This window comes from Typopeltis vanoorti, chromosome 4 (genome assembly GCF_054136105.1).
Source record: "Typopeltis vanoorti isolate ZY-2024b chromosome 4, IOZ_Tvanoo_1.0, whole genome shotgun sequence".
Taxonomy (NCBI): Eukaryota; Metazoa; Arthropoda; class Arachnida; order Uropygi; family Thelyphonidae; genus Typopeltis; species Typopeltis vanoorti.
This window is the reverse complement of record NC_143552.1, coordinates 21,512,961-21,530,739: the sequence shown is the minus strand read 5'-3', so window position 1 is coordinate 21,530,739 and position 17,779 is coordinate 21,512,961. Positions and strand designations below refer to the sequence as shown.

At 34.4% G+C, this 17,779-nt stretch overlaps 1 protein-coding gene across 3 annotated transcripts in view; it reads right to left on the bottom strand.

The window, feature by feature from the left end:
- Nucleotides 1–266: 266 nt before the first annotated feature.
- The window catches only part of LOC150107156 (uncharacterized), a 149,315-nt gene continuing 131,802 nt past the window's right edge, over nt 267–17,779 (bottom strand). For all 3 annotated transcript variants that reach the window (XM_090391037.1, XM_090391039.1, XM_090391038.1), the window contains one exon: nt 267–456. In XM_090391037.1, coding sequence (XP_090247163.1) covers nt 342–456 — 115 coding nt within the window. In that variant the 3' untranslated portion in view covers nt 267–341. The remainder of the gene's footprint in view (nt 457–17,779) is intronic.

Genomic DNA, 17,779 nt, shown 5'->3' with positions numbered 1-17,779 from the left:
ATGAGAGGTTATAATGCATAATAATTTCAATGGTTTTACATTTATCAATGTTTGCTGTGACCTCCAGTTGAAGAACTGCTGCAAAAAGGACTGCACTTATTATACCCTTATGTTAACATCTGCTTCTAATTAGTTGAAAAGTGTAAAATAAAAGATGTGGAAATTTCTTTTTCAACTCCTCCAAAACATGGAAATAAGTTTATATCTATTTTTTAAATCATTTATTTTCTTTTTCTTTTTTTTTTCCTTTTTTTTTTTTTTTTTTTTTTACAAAAAAATCGTGTGCTGTTAAGCTAGAAATAACATGTCTGGAAAGAGCTGTACAAAAATTATAAATGTCTTTAAAGGTCCATATCATCATCCATATCATACATCTGTGAGGCACTGGAAAAAGAAGGAACTAAGGATGATACTAAATGCGATGCACTGGCATGTATATCATTCATGTGTTGAATACTAGAGAAAAGGATGGGAGAGAAAAAAAAAAGTTTCCAAATGTGTTAACATTTCATACAGTTTTATACTCATTTTATTTAGACAAATAGTAAACTAATTTAATATTCATTTAACATTTTCACAAAAAAATTATTGACAATTCACAAAAAAATAAATACATAAGTTTTAAAACCGAATAAGAAACTCAAAGATTGGAATCAGAGAGTTTCATGCCGAATATAGTAAACTATAAAGTATCGGCAACCACTAGCGTGAGCTAATGCAAGTGACCCTAGTACGTAGTACAATACCGGAGAACTCGCAGCAAAGTCGGTAAAGTTCTGATCGCTATTCTTAGGTATTTTCCATAATGTAAAAACACATTTCCTAGGAAATGTATGCTGTTATTACGTTATGGTGGGAGGTCACTACCCAGACCAGTATGAAGTTTATTCGCCGAAATGAAGCTTATTAGCTCTTTATATTTAAGTAACTTAATGGTTGCACCTGTTTGGAAATTCATATAGCAGAGTATATAAGTTCTTTTCGCTATACACTTTGGTATTAATTTGGTCTAGCTACTCACTGATGAAGCCTCAAAAAAGGCTGAAACCGGTCTGGGTAGTGACCTCCCACCATAATGTAATAACAGCATACATTTCCTAGGAAATGTGTTTTTACATTATGGAAAATACCTAAGAATAGCGATCAGAACTTTACCGACTTTGCTGCGAGTTCTCCGGTATTGTACTATGTACTAGGGTCACTTGCATTAGCTCACGCTAGTGGTCGCCGATACTTTATAGTTTACTATATTCGGCATGAAACTCTCTGATTCCAATTTTTGAGTTTCTTATTCGGTTTTAAAACAATGTGGGATTTAATATCCCCTTAATTTAAATAATGTTTATATCGCCGAAATGAAGCTTATTAGCTCTTTATATTTAAGTAAATACATAAGAATTATTCATCAAAAAACAACTGGTTATAGGAATACTAGAGTGAGAAGAAAGGGAGAATTCACTGAAAAATCCAACATCAAGATTTGCCTCCCTGAAACTTCAAGAATTTTTGTTTCAATAATAATTTTTCAATTATTATTGAAACAAAAATTGCTCACAATGTACTATAATTTATATGAAATTTAACAGAATTCTTGATTAAAACTGAAGACATACAGAGAGAGAGAACACTGAGGATCTAAGAGTGCAGTTAGACAGTCTCTCATCTCATCTCAGGCCATGTGTTTAGGTTCAATGGCTTATCAAAACCAGTAAATGGCTTACTGGTTTTGATAACCCAAACTCTGATAGGGTGATTAATCCTATCTGCACAGTTTACTGTGTCTGTCAAGTTGCATTATTTTGTGGTGTGGTTGGTTTGACAGCCTTTGCAGGATGAAAACCCTTCAACTTTATACGAGACTATCTAACTCAGCTTACAAAGATTCTTAACAACCTTACAGTGGGATGTGAACTAATTTTTATTTTTCCAAACTAAACAGCATCTTTATTATCAACTGATAATAATTAATCTAATCTTTTATTTTTTTTGACAGACAGGGTTCCAATCCTTTATATTTCTGGTATCTCTGAACCTATAGGTAGAATTTTGAAGAAGTTTCACTTTCATCCCACATATTTTCCTATCAACAAAATTTCTCATCTGTTACATCTACAACAGAAAAACTGTCACTTCTATCTTTAGTTGGTGTTTAGCAGATCTCTTGTGAACGTAATTTGACATATTTTAGCAGACAGGTCATTCTGTGGAAAAAAGAATTAATGAACATCAGTACCACACTGAATACATAAAACTTTGGTATTAATTTGGTCTAGCTACTCACTGATGAAGCCTCAAAAAAGGCTGAAACCGGTCTGGGTAGTGACCTCCCACCATAATGTAATAACAGCATACATTTCCTAGGAAATGTGTTTTTACATTATGGAAAATACCTAAGAATAGCGATCAGAACTTTACCGACTTTGCTGCGAGTTCTCCGGTATTGTACTATGTACTAGGGTCACTTGCATTAGCTCACGCTAGTGGTCGCCGATACTTTATAGTTTACTATATTCGGCATGAAACTCTCTGATTCCAATTTTTGAGTTTCTTATTCGGTTTTAAAACAATGTGGGATTTAATATCCCCTTAATTTAAATAATGTTTATATCGCCGAAATGAAGCTTATTAGCTCTTTATATTTAAGTAAATACATAAGAATTATTCATCAAAAAACAACTGGTTATAGGAATACTAGAGTGAGAAGAAAGGGAGAATTCACTGAAAAATCCAACATCAAGATTTGCCTCCCTGAAACTTCAAGAATTTTTGTTTCAATAATAATTTTTCAATTATTATTGAAACAAAAATTGCTCACAATGTACTATAATTTATATGAAATTTAACAGAATTCTTGATTAAAACTGAAGACATACAGAGAGAGAGAACACTGAGGATCTAAGAGTGCAGTTAGACAGTCTCTCATCTCATCTCAGGCCATGTGTTTAGGTTCAATGGCTTATCAAAACCAGTAAATGGCTTACTGGTTTTGATAACCCAAACTCTGATAGGGTGATTAATCCTATCTGCACAGTTTGCTGTGTCTGTCAAGTTGCATTATTTTGTGGTGTGGTTGGTTTGACAGCCTTTGCAGGATGAAAACCCTTCAACTTTATACGAGACTATCTAACTCAGCTTACAAAGATTCTTAACAACCTTACAGTGGGATGTGAACTAATTTTTATTTTTCCAAACTAAACAGCATCTTTATTATCAACTGATAATAATTAATCTAATCTTTTATTTTTTTTGACAGACAGGGTTCCAATCCTTTATATTTCTGGTATCTCTGAACCTATAGGTAGAATTTTGAAGAAGTTTCACTTTCATCCCACATATTTTCCTATCAACAAAATTTCTCATCTGTTACATCTACAACAGAAAAACTGTCACTTCTATCTTTAGTTGGTGTTTAGCAGATCTCTTGTGAACGTAATTTGACATATTTTAGCAGACAGGTCATTCTGTGGAAAAAAGAATTAATGAACATCAGTACCACACTGAATACATAAAACCTCCAAAGTCTGGTTTCACACAGCATAATAATGACAAAAATATCTTCATCCTGTGGGATGAAGCTTATCTTCTTCATAGAAGCAGTTTTAAATATGAATGCTTTTATTTGAGTCCTTTTACATCAGCCTAACTGGAATTAGAATGATTCCCCCCCCCCCCCACACACCCAGAAGTCTGGGAGATTCTCATTTTATGTAAATATCAAAAATAGTTAATATTATTTATTGTTAATATTCGTTTTTAGCACCACACAGTAACCGTTTTTAACTGATAAACCAATTGTTGTATGTACTTTGAATTCTTGTTCTTTGATTTGCTGGTTGTTTCCACCTACTGATGATGTACTGTTATTTTCAGCATGAAATATTTATAATTTTCATCATCATCATCATTGAATTCCTGATATGTACTCTCAGGGGTTACATATCGGGAATTCAGTACTATCCTGAACATCCCTGAGTGATCAGGATAGTACTACATGAAAAAGTTACACCATTACTAACTTTAGATCAACAATTTTCATCGAAATTAATCTGTTATATGTCAAGACTCTAATATTAATAGATCTTATATTTCTATCTTTTAAGGTGCTTTTTGCTATATCAATCCATATACATCTTGGCCTTCCTCTGGATCTTTTGACTGCCAACCTGGCAAAGAACACTTGTTTTGCCAATCTTTTCTCTCCCATTCTGTTTAAGTGATCATACCATCTGAGATTAGCTCCACTAACACATTCCTGAATGCTAACAATGGAAAGTTCTTTACTAATATCCTCATTTTTAATGTGGTACTGCCATTGATACCATCTGTTCACTATACTAATCTTCCTCAGAACTCCAATATCAGAGGTCTCCAGTCTTTGATCAAGTGTTTTATTTCTAATCCAGCTCTTGAACACCAATGCATGTACACAAATGCCCAAAGTATCAGAAATAAAGGAGGGTAGTTTTTAGTATTGGTCAGCTCAACTTTGCCAAAAAATTATTGACATCAGTGAGACCTGGGTGTCAGAGAATGATACAGTTACAGTGATAGAACATAACGGATATTGTAATTTCAGAGAGGATAGCAGAAATAGGGCAGGAGGAGGGAAGGGGGTATTAATAATGATAGCTGAAGAACTCCAACCAACAAAAATAGAAGTTAAGGAAGATTTAGATCTAATGGAAATGGTTCATTTGAGGCTGTCTAGTGCAAGATAGAGGCCAATAGAGGATAAAATATACTGTTGGTTGCAGATATACACCTGGGGATCCAGAAGATATGGATGACATGTATCAGCAGATTAACACGAGTGCAAGCCATGCAATTATCATGGGAGACTTCAACTATGGTGATATAAATTAGAAAGAGCACATGGCGAAATGGAATTTATACAGTTACTAAGAATAATCACCTGAAACAGCACATGACAAAAGGGATCAGGGGTTTGAGTGTGTTGGATCTGGTAAGGGCATCAGAAGATCTATCTATAACTGCAGTAGCAATTCTATGTCCAATCGGCAAAAGTGACCATGTAGTGCCTTGTCCTGGTTAATAATGATTAATAACGATTGCTCAACATGTGGAAATTTCAGTCAAGAAAGGGTTTATATGGAACTACATAGCTGGAAATTATGACAAACTTAGGAGGCAACTTGGAGCAGTGCTATGACATAAGAGATTAAATGGAATGAATGTCATTAGTGCATACCCAGGGTCAGGAGGGTAAACTGAGTAGGGATTAAGTGGATGATTAACAATATAAAGCATAAGATGCAAAAAAAGAAAGCATTGTAGAAAGAATATAAACAACAAAACTTGCTTAGCTAATTTTGAGAGAAAATTAGCTAAGCAAGCTAAAGTAAATCCAAAAGAGTTTTTTCACAACGTAGCAAGTAAGAGAAAAAATGATTATGGAAAGATAACTTTACTCAGTGCTGATGGTAGGAAAGTGACAGAAGCAGAAGAAATAGTTTAGTTACTAAATGATCACTCTGCAAGGGTATATCATCCAGGTGGTGATTTTGAAGTCACTCTGGTGACATATCATAGACAGATGTGAGCATTGAGATAGATGAAGTAGAGGTGCTCTGTGAATACAGCATTGGCCTGGATGGTATAGCTCATGTGCTACAAGAGAATGTGCAAGTGAACTAAGTTGTTTAAGTCTCAGCTTTGGCAAGGTTCCAAGGGAGTGGGAAAGAGAGTAAGATAGTTCTATTATATAAATAAAGGAGGCTTCAAGACAGAAGTAGCAAATTACAGACCAATTAGTATCTCTGCAGTGGTGTTTAAGGTGTTGGAAAAGTTGGTTAAAAGGAAAATTCGGGAATGGATGGATAGGAATATGATATCCCATAGGGGGACAGCATGGCTTTGTAAAAGGTTAGTATGCCTCAATAATTTATTAACATTTTATAATAAGGTGACAGCAGAATTGGATAAAGGAAATGGGTATTCTGTCAAATGCCTTTGTAAAGTCCAGCATGAGGAGGGCAATAGTTGATAAAGGTGATGTAGATATATGATTTAAATAAATTGGCAGTGTGCACAAAGTACAATGGTTGTCAACTTATTGTTTTAAAATGTAACGCACTTCAGGATAAAAATATTACACACTTATCATATTGATGGTGCCAGGAAATTGATGAGACTGAGGATCTGGGATTGATGGTGGATATAGATTTGAAATTCAGAGGACATATTGAAAGTTGGCAAAATAGCTCAGAGGATTACTTGGATGCTGAAGAACATATTGACATGTAAAGATATGGGGATTTTATCCCTCTTTATAAGGCTATAAACTTACTAAAGGGATTCTATAAGACTGACACAAGAAATTTTTCAATACAAGGGGAGTAGGAAGAAAACAAGGGTTTACACTTGGAAGTTGTCTAAGAGTGTGCAGACCAGGTTCTTTACTTGGAGAGTGGTGAATGAGTGGAATGGATTGCCAAAGGTGGTTGTGAGCGCCCCAAACAGTGAATCGGTTTAAGGAGATATATTAACACAATAGATAGAGTGTGTCTCCCGCAATGAGTCTTTTGACTCCATGGAGTGCACACATAAATAGTAATAACACTGTCTTGTATACTGCTAGTTTAGTATTTTGGCTAATTTCTTTCTTATTCCATATAAATTTATCCAGCTGACTTCCTACCATTCCAGCTTTACTAATTCTGTTGTCTATTTCCATGTAGCTGAAATGTTTTACATGTTCTATAAGTTCACTATTCAGGATGCAGTTGATATTTTCAAATGTCTTTGTCTTTTTACTGCTGATTTTTATACTAAATTTATTATAACAATTATTCAATTTAGTCAGGGAATCTTGCAGACTGGATTTATTCAGAAGTATAACATCATATGCATAAAATAAAGATCTAAAATTAACATTGCCAATTTTGATATCAGATTTAATACCATTTTCCTTCATAATGTGATCCATATAGATAATGAATAACAGTAGAGATAAAGTGCACCCTTGTCACACACCTGATTAAATATCAAACCATCTTCCTGTATTCCCTCCAATTCTAACTGCTGACTTACAGCTTAAATAGACTATATACTGCTGATATAATGTTCCATTTACACCATATAACTATAGTGTTTTGAAGAGCTTTTCTCTTGGCATCTTGTTATATGCCATTTCCAGATCAGTCAAACTTAAATACAAATCCTAATTATATTCCCAAGATTTCTCAACTATTTGGCTTAATCTAAAAATCTAATCCTGAAACCTCTATTTGGCCTGAATCTAGCTTGTTCTTCACCAAGCTTCCCTTCCACAAGTTTTCTTAGCTGTTTCTCAAGTATACTTCCATAAATCTTACCAAGAAAACTCAGTAGGGAAATACCTCTGTAATTCTCACATTCAGTTTTATTTACTTTTTTTAAATTTTTTTTAAAATTTTTTTTATAGATGGGTACTATGAGAGCTTTGCTCCAATCATCCAGAATTCGACCCACTGACCAGGCCTTCTGAATTATGCAATGCAGCAACTGTATACCTTCTATCCCTCCATTAATTGGGCATTTCTTGTCGAATTTACTCTAACTGCCTGCCTTTCCACATTTCAGGTTCTAGGTAACATTTTCTACTTCAAGTATGGATATGTATTCCTGACTACATTCCTGTTGGGAGTTTTCAACCACCTGACTGCTGTTTGACTGCATCTAGAATATCTTTATCTTCAGTTTTAATGTCACTTTTATCATCTCTGATTCCTTTTACAGTACTCTTTTCTCCATTTCTAACCTTTTTCAATAGCCTCCAGAATATTTTGCCCTCTTTCAGATATTTATTTTCTATGACTTTTGTTTAGCTGGTTTTACAGAGTGCTTCACTTTCTTACATTTTTATTTCTCTGTATTCTCTAAGAGCACAAGCTGACGTACTTGTCAGGAACTTATGATATGTGTTCCTCTTTTTTTTGACTGCCTATTTATGAGTCCACTATGCAGTTCTGATTTTTTCTATCCTTACAGACACACCACATGCCTCTCTGGCTGAATCAATGTTTTCTTCGGTGATTGCCACTGAATCTCCAAAGTTTGGTTCTTGTTTTCAAACTTTTTCACTTTTTTCTTCAATGATATTTGTGATTCTCAGGGCTCACATTGGTGAGTATGGGCATGGCAAACCCGAGATATCCAAGCTAGACCTGATCTTACTTCGTACAATATACACTTGGTATATCATATCTGGAGACTGGTCTTCTACTCTTCTTTCCCTCTACTCTCTCTCTTACTTCTTACTCCTTCCCCCCCAGTGCTATTAGAGCACAATTCAAGGGCGAGGGGGTGACTCTTTCCTCTCAAACTGTAGTTTCCACTATCTACTAAAAAAGACAAGCCTAGTTGTCTTAAGGTAGCAGCCCCACCACTAGGATACTTATCATCATGCTAGTCACTTGACATAGGGAAACACATTATTTTCAAGTCTCAATAAAATCCAAACTGGACAGAAAACGACCACAAACTGGAAAAGGCTAAGAAACTTGGGAAAAAGAAAAACGTGGTGAAATATGCTACATGGAACATTAGAAGCATAGCACATAAAAAAGAAGAATTAGATAAAATTTTAAATTACGAAAATATAGAAATTGCAGTTCTTACAGAAACAAAAAAGAAACTTAAAGGAACAAAAGAAACAGCTAACTACAATATCATATATAGTGGAGTGGACAAACAAATACATGCAAAAGCTTTTTGCATGTATTTGTTTTATATTTTTTATCATTTAAATCATTACAAATTTTTTGTAATGATTTGGATCCATAAATCAATTAAAGCAAAAATAACTCATTATACATACTGGAATGGAAGAATATTAGAAGTGCAATTAAAATTAAATAAAGAAAATTTAACAGTTGTTGGAGTGTATGCCCCTGAAGAAGAAAATGATTACTTTTTACAAAGAGTTACAAGGAATATATGAAAAATTAAATAAAACAGACCATATAATTATAGCCAGAGATCTTAATGCCAGAACAGGAACGAAAAAAATTAACAATAATATACAAAAATTTGGAGAACAGTAAACAAAAATGGAAAGCGACTCATTGATTTATCAATATATAATAATTTAAAAATAATGAATACATTTTACAAACATAAAAATATACATAAATATATGTGGTGTGCAAGAGAACAAAAATCTATAATAGACTACTTTATAGCAAATGAAAAAGTAGCAAACCTCTTTCTAGACATTAAAGTCAGAAGAGGGTTAGAAATTGACACAGATCACTATTTAGTACAGGCAAAACTAAGATTTCACCAAAAACTGGCTACAAAAAATACAAAAACATAAACAAACTAGAGAAACAAAATCTAATTACAAAGTAAGACTACTAAATGATTCAAGTATAAGAAATTTACATCAACAGAGGATTAATAATTACTTAGAAAAAATACAAGAAAATGAAGACATTAGGAAAGAATGGAATAATATAAAAGAAATTATCGCATCAGCAGCATATGAAAGTCTAGCAACACACAAAAAATATCAAAAGCTAGTTTTTAAAAGATGGCTAAGTAGCAAAAAACAAGCAGATGAAATTGAATATAAAAAAATATGAGCAGTAGTCAAAAGAGAAACCAGAAAGAGACACAGAGAAAGCAGGGAAAAATTTGTATCATATCTAGAAAATGACATATACAAAATAAGACCCAGTGCATACAAAATACTAAAACACATGAATGCAGATATAAAAGAATTCTTGGATTACATATATAGCAGAGTAGGAAATGATTGTGAGGCATACAAAAATATTTTGGGAAAATTTGGAGAAAATAGCAAAGCTAATAATAATGGCAAATATCTGTTGGATTTCTGCTCAGGACATGGACTGGTTATTACTAACACCATGTTCCAACATAAAAATGTGTACAAATTCACACGGAGAGAAGAGGCTAGGAATAAGAAAAGTCTCATTGACCATGTTATTGTTGATAGTGATGTTTTCTCCCTGGTGCAGGACACCAGAGTGTACAGAGGATTTGAAATTGGAAGTGATCACTATTTAGTCTTGAGCAGGATAAAATTGAATTTCATATTGAAAAGAATAACATGTAAGAAAGTTTTAAAGCGAATAAAAGTTGAGCAGCTCTCAGATGTGAACTGCAGACTAAAATACAGCAAGATTATTGAAAAGAAAATGAAAGAATTTGAGAACAGGAATCAAACCTTGGAGATTCAGTGGCAAACTCTGAAGAAAACATTGATTCTGCCAGAGAGGCATGTGGTGAGGTTGTCTGTAAGGATAAAAAAATCAGAACTCCCTGGTGGACACAGGAAGTTAAAGAGGCAGTGAAGGAAAAGAAGAAAGCATATCAAAAGTTCCTGGCAAATAAGTCAGCTTTTACTCTTACAGAATACAGAGACAAATGTAAGAAAGCTAAACAGTGTGTAAAACTAGCTAAACAAAAGTCATGGGAGGACTTTGGCAAGAATATAGAAAATAAATATCAAGAAGGTAGCAAAATATTCTGGAGGTTGTTGAAGAAGCGCTGTAAAAGGAATTAGAGATGATAAAGGTGACATGAAAACAGGAGAAAAAGATATCCTTGAAGTATGGAGTAATTACTTTGAAAAACTGCTAAATGAATCAAGCTGTGATGACAACACAGTGATAAAAAACACTGACCAGGCATGCAGTCAGGATTACATATCCATACTTGAAGTAGAAAAAGCCATCAAAGGCTTGAAATGTGGAAAGGCAGCAGGAGTAGATGATATTCGACCAGAAATGCTGAAGCATGGTGGTATAAGAGTCTTACAGTGGCTGCACTGCATAGTTCAGAAAGTCTGGACAGAGGGTCAAATTCCTGATGATTGGCGTAGAGCTCTCATAGTACCCATATATAAAAAGGGAAATAAAACTGAATGTGAGAATTACAGAGGTATTTCCCTACTGAGTGTTCCTGGCAAGATCTATGCAAGTATACTTGAGAAACGGTTGAAAAGAATTGTGAAAGAAAAGCTTGGTGAAGAACAAGCTGGATTCAGGCCAAATAGAGGCTGTCAGGATCAGATCTTCACTTTACGAGAAATAGTCGAGAAAGCATGGGAATATAACAAAGATCTGTATTTAAGTTTTGTCGATTTGGAAAAGGCATATGACAAGGTGCCAAGAGAGAAGCTATTCAATACGCTGCAGTTATATGGTGTCAATGGGGCATAACATCAAGCAATACTTAGTCTTTATTTGAGTTGTAAGTCAGCAGTTAGAATTGAAGGAAGTACAGGAAGATGGTTTAATGTTAAATCTGGTGTCAGACAAGGATGTACATTATCCCCTCTGTTATTCATTATCTATATGGATCACATTATGAAGGAATGTGGTATTAAACCTGATATCAAAATTGGAGATGTTAATGTCAGCTCTTTGCTTTATGCGGATGATGTTATACTTCTAAATAAATCCGCTACAAGTCTGCAAGATTCTCTGACTAAATTGAATAGCTGTTGTAATAGATATGGTATGAAGGTCAGCAATAAAAAGACAAAGACAATGAAAATAGGCAGAATCATTGAAAATGTCAACTGTGTTGTGAATGGAGAACCTGTGGAACAAGTAAAACATTTCAGCTACTTAGGCACGATTTTTACTGAAGATGGTAAATTAAATATAGAAATAGACAACAGAATCAGCAAAGCTGGTATGGTGGGAAGTCAATTGAATAAATTCATATGGAATAAAAAAGAAATTAGTCGGAACACTAAATTAGCTGTATACAAGACAGTGTTCACACCAGTTTTAACTTATGGATCTGAGAGCTGGGTCAGAAGTAAAACACTTGACCAAAGACTAGAGACCGCAGGTAATGAGAGTCCTGAGAAAGATTAGAGGCGTGAACAGATGGCATCAATGGCAATATCATATTAAAAATGAGGATATTAGGAAAGAACTTGACATTTTCACCATCCAGGAATGTGTTAGCAGAGCTAATCTCAGGTAGTATGGTCACCTAAATAGAATGGGAGAGGAAAGATTAGCAAAACAAGTGTTCTCTGCCAGGTTGGCAGGAAAACGACCCAGAGGAAGACCAAGATATAGGTGGATTGATACGGTACAAAGTGCCTTAGACGACAGAAATATAAGATCTGATAATGTTGGAGTCTTGACAAGTAACAGACTGATTTGGAGGAAAATTGTAGATAGGAAGTTAGTAATGATGTAATTTTTTCATGTAGTACTGTCATATCCTGTACACCCCTTGAGGGTACATGGCAGGAATTTGATGATGATGAAGAATTCTTGGATTACTTTACAGATCTTTGGACAGATAATACTGGCATCAAAAATAATTACATCAGAAACTTACAAAATACCTTAAATGATATGATAACAATGAAAGAATTAAAGGACAACCTAAATAAAATAAAAAAATGGCAAATCAGCAGGAGAAGATGGGATAAACTCCAAACTGTATAAATTTGGTGGAAAAAAAATTTCATCAAAGATTACTAAAATTTTTAAATAAAATATATACAAATGAACAAATACCAATAGAATGGAATACAAGCATAGTAATACCTATACTTAAAAAAGGGGGATAAAACAAAACTTGCTAACTACAGAGGTATTAGTTTATTGAATACATGCTACAAAATATATAGCAGAATACTTAATGAAAAACTAAAAATATACAGTGAAAAAATATTATTAGAATGTCAAAATGGATTTAGAAAAGGACGCTCTACAATGGATGCAGCTTTCTGTTTAAAACTACTTATAGAAAAAAAAGAAGAGAATTTAATTTGGAAACATCTTTTGTTTATAGATTACAAAAAAGCATTTGACAAAGTAAAAAGATATATACTGTTTGATATATTACAAAGAATAAATATACCTAATATTTTATTACATGCAATATTGAATATATATAAAGATAATGAAAAATATACAATACTTTAACAGTGCCCACATTATTATATGGCAGTGAAATTTGGGCAATAAACAAAGAATAAAAACAAGTGAAATGAGATTTATGAGAAGAACTGCAAAATACACATTATTAGATCAAAAAAGAATGAAGACATTTTAAAAGAACTAAAAACAAAATCAATATAAGAAAAACTAAACAATTATAAACAAAAATGGATTGAACATGTAAACCGAATGGCCAACACCTGATACCGTAAAGAAATACTAAAATATAAGCCAATTGGAAAGAAAAGGCAGGGTAGACATCAAAAAGGGATATTGGATGGATAATGAGACTGAAACAGGCCAATGTTCCGGTCACATTATGATATTTGTGTATTTGAGTCTATAGTTCACCTCTGAAAGCTGCTCAACTTTGATCTGTTTTAAAACTTTCTTATACACTCTTCTTTTCAATATGAAATTTTAATGTGCTCAAAACTAAATGGTGATCACTTTCAATTTTAAATCATCTTCTGCTAGTTCCATTTCTTTTCCATTGATGCTTCTTACATTGTTAGCAGCAATTTTGAACTCTGCTGATGTTGAAGTGGGATGTGTTCTGGGATTTGTTCCAGTTTCTGAACCTGTGGAAAAACATTGCTACAACTATAACATAGTCAATGAGATGTTTCTTATTTCTTGCATTTTCTCTCCATGTGAATTTGCACATTTTTATGTTGGAACATGGTGTTGGTAATCATTAATCCATGTCCTGAACATAAATTCAGCAGGCATTTACTATTATTATTAGCTTTGCACTTTTCTCCAAATTTTCCCCAAAGCATTTCTATATGTCAGGTAATCATTTCCTATTCTGCTGTGTAGATCTTCAACAAAACTTTTCCTTTTTCATTGTGCCAGTTGCCTTTGCTAATGCCTCAAAAAATTCCTCCATTTCTTCCTTGGAAGAACCTTTTGTGGGATCATAAGCACAAATAAGTCTCATTGTCCAGGTTCCCACTCTGATATTTGTCCCAACCACTCTACTTGATATTGCCTGACATTCAAGAAGATCATCATATTTAGTGTCGAATACTGTAGCCACTCCCCCTTTTCCCTGATTGTTATTGCTGAATATAACATTTTGTTTTGTTGCTTAGAAAGATCTCACCTGTTTTTGTCTTCTTTGTTTTAGTCACATCTATTATGTCGATCTGGTACCTACCTAATTCTTTTGCTAGTACCATTTCTTTTCCACTGATGTATCAATGTAAGAAGCACCAATTTTGAACTCTGCTGACATTGAATTGGTATGTGTCCTGAGATTTGTTCAAGTTGCAGAACCTTGGTAATTTTCATTAAAAGATTTGAAGATGATGTGAAGCTGGGAATGGTTATTAGTAAAAGTGCAGATATGGTAGCCCTGCAAAGGGATTTGAATAAGCTAGACAGATGGGCAAATGAATGGGGGTGTCAGTTTAATGCAGCAAAATGTGAGGTTTGGGACACAATGATGGGATGCTGCATACTCTATGGGAGGAGCTATACTGGAGGAAGTTGGGGAGACAAGAGATCTGGGGTTGATGATTGATAGAAACCTGAAATTTAGGGGACATATTGCAAAGATGGTGAAGGTAACACAGCAGATTGCTGCAATAATGAGAAGGACACTGACCAGCAGAGATAAAAGAGTTATCATTCCGTTGTATAAGACTCTGCACTTAGACTATTGTTCACAGATTTGGTCCCCAGGATTTGAAGGGGATAAATTAACTGTGGAAAAGGTACAAAGGCAGATAACAAAGATGGTTTCAGGACTGTACAACGTTAGTTATGAGGATTGGCTAAGGAATGTGGACGGCAGAGTTTAGTGGATAGAAGGAGAGGTGATATGATTGAGACTTTCAAGCTGTTGAGAGGTGGTTACAGGGTTGACACTGGGGGAGGTCTTTCGCTTGGTTGAACATCGGGAAGGAGTGATGACAAGGGGGCCATCCCTGGAAGTTACGAAAGGAAACTGTGAGCAAGAGGGTGAGGAATGGTTTCTTTGTATGGAGGGTGGTTGAACCATGGAATGCATTGCCTGATAGAGTGGTGAGAGCGAGAACAGTCAATGAGTTTAAGGAGTGGTATGATAGACTGTGTTTCCTAAGAGGGACCTCCCAAGATGAGTCATGATGGACTTTGTGTTTCCTAGGAAGGACCTCCCGTGATGAGTCTTTTGACTCCACAGAGGCCATAATAATAAATTAATACTGTGGTTATCATTTTTATTTTTTATTTATTATTTTTTTTTTTAGAAATTTACTTAATGGGATTTGTTTTTTGATATATGACTCAGACGACATTACAGATAATGCATTGCACCAGGACTGTGAAGAAGAGAAAAAAAAATTTATATACAGCTCATGTTTTTATTGCAATTATTTCATACACACAAGTAGGATGCATATTAAATATGAGTACTTCAATGTTATATCAAGTAGCAAATTTATAAATCACCTAATGAGGTTTGCAAATTCACGTGATTGTGGTTGACCATTGATTAAGCATAATTCTTGAATCTCAGAAGAGTTCACATTACTTGGAGAGATAATACCGCTATTATATTTAACTCAATGTTTTGTTATGCATTTTGATGACTAGATGACAAAATAATGAATAGGAAGAGCCATCAGTAGAAAGCAAACTACTGGAACAAAGGACAAAATGGGACCATAATGAGTTAGTATACTTAATATCAGTACTGAGTTTCAATAATTGCACTCCTGAATCATTAAAACTGGAATATCTACTTATTGTCACCAAGGATTCATTGCAAGGAATTTTTAATACTAGAAATTCATACTTTCACACTCTAAGTGAATCCACTGATCTTTAAATAAATAGACTCTTGGTGACAAAAATGCAGTCACTAAAAATCATATGCTGTAATTCTAGAACTGCAGGTTCTTTAGTCATAATTATTTGGCTGATTAACTTTGATTATTGTGATATACATTACAACAATGGGAACATATTATCAGTATCATCTTTTTATTTTAATTTCCATGTTATTACAACTTTAATCTCTGTTTTTTTTTATATATAAATATTATTATTATCATTAACAAAACTCCAGGCTCTCATCCTCTTCTCCATGTCTTCTATAACATGAAAAATCCCATCTACCAGTATGCTATACATGACCCTTTTCGAAATCTGTTGGTCTAGCAAAATCCTCATGATCTATATTCCACAATCTTGATATCATATTTAACATTTGAATTACCCAGAACACACAAGACTGGACCTGTGTACAACAATCTAGGTGAGATCGTATCAAGGCCTACTTGATACGATCTAACTGTTCCACCTATCTTTGCATCATCAGCAGCAAACAGCTATGTCTCCCACAAAATCACTCCCAATATCATTTCTTCTTCACCAGCAAATGATCCACTAGATCTGTAACAACACTCCACCATGTATTTCACATTATCAGACTCTAGCTCACACCAAACAGTCTTAAACTCACTGCTACATGAACACTCTTACTAACGCTGCATTCATACTTTCCACACTGACTAGGTTCAAATCCTTTGATATCATTAGCAGCACCCATCCTTATACACAAACATCTTGTCTGTCCTTCCTTTAAATCAGTATTTTTCAATGTTTTTTGGACCATGCCCCCACCTCAACGCCTCAAAGATTTTGAGGTCCTCCCTCACCGACAATGGTGAGTGTTTTGAGTATATCAGTGATGAGGTGACGAATGCAACATCATTTTCTAATTGCCCACGTTGAGAAACAATGCTTTAAATACTGTATCTTTTGCACTCAATTTTGGTTAGTGCCTCCAAATTTTGCATCTTTACAAGGCCTTGATAAGACCTCACTTGGATTACTGTGCACAGGTCTGGTCTCCTGGTTTCCATTGTGATTCTGATATATTGGAAAGAGTGCAAAGGAGAGTGTTAAGAATGATATTAGGATGATGGAATACTGATTATGAAGACAGATTGAGAATTTGTAGACTACAGACACTAGCAAAGAGGAGAAAGTGGCTGATATGATTGAGACTTACAAACTTCTGAAAGAGTCATACAGGATTTCAATTGATGGAGGGTGGGGAAAGGGCAAGAGGGCATCCTTGGAAGCTGAGAATGAATGCCATTAAGAAGGGGACGAGTGTTAGATTTTTCTCTCATAGGGTGGTGCATAATTGGAATGGATTGCCGTTGGATGATGTGAATGCAAGCAGTGTGAATGAAATCAGGAATAACTATGATAGTCGGTGCGTGTAGTATGTGGCCTCCCTTGATGAGTCTCTGACTCCCTGAGGTCTCTCTTAATAATAATAATAAAATGCCTATAATTTGAAGCCACAATGTATTCAGGCAACAAACACAGCCCATCTTTTCCTGATACTGCAGGCATTTGTGTAACATAAGTTACTTCCACTCTTTGTATAATCACCTCTGTCACCTGTTTGGCTCAGTTAAACAACTTGTAGATCTTTATTTGCATCTAATACATTGCTTATTCTTGCACATAGCTAATAAGTCAGAACCTAGAGAGCACACAATTGTCCTTTCATCACACCTCCCATACCATGCATATTCATATCACAATTATATAACAGCCACTCTTATGTATGGATGCTCACATAAGCCATCTGCATTCATTCACTCTTGCCCAATATTCAAGATCCAGTTTCCCCTTATTCTGTATTAGGCCTCGTACCGAACAGTAAATTCTCCAGACAGCTTAGGCCACTCCTTATATAAATCAATTCTTCCATCAAATTCCTAATCCCTTACTTTTCTTTTTTGTAATAAAAAATGTAACACTATTCATTACATTTTTGATTTTCACTAATGGAAATATCAAAGTGGCAATACAATCACCAACTGTAT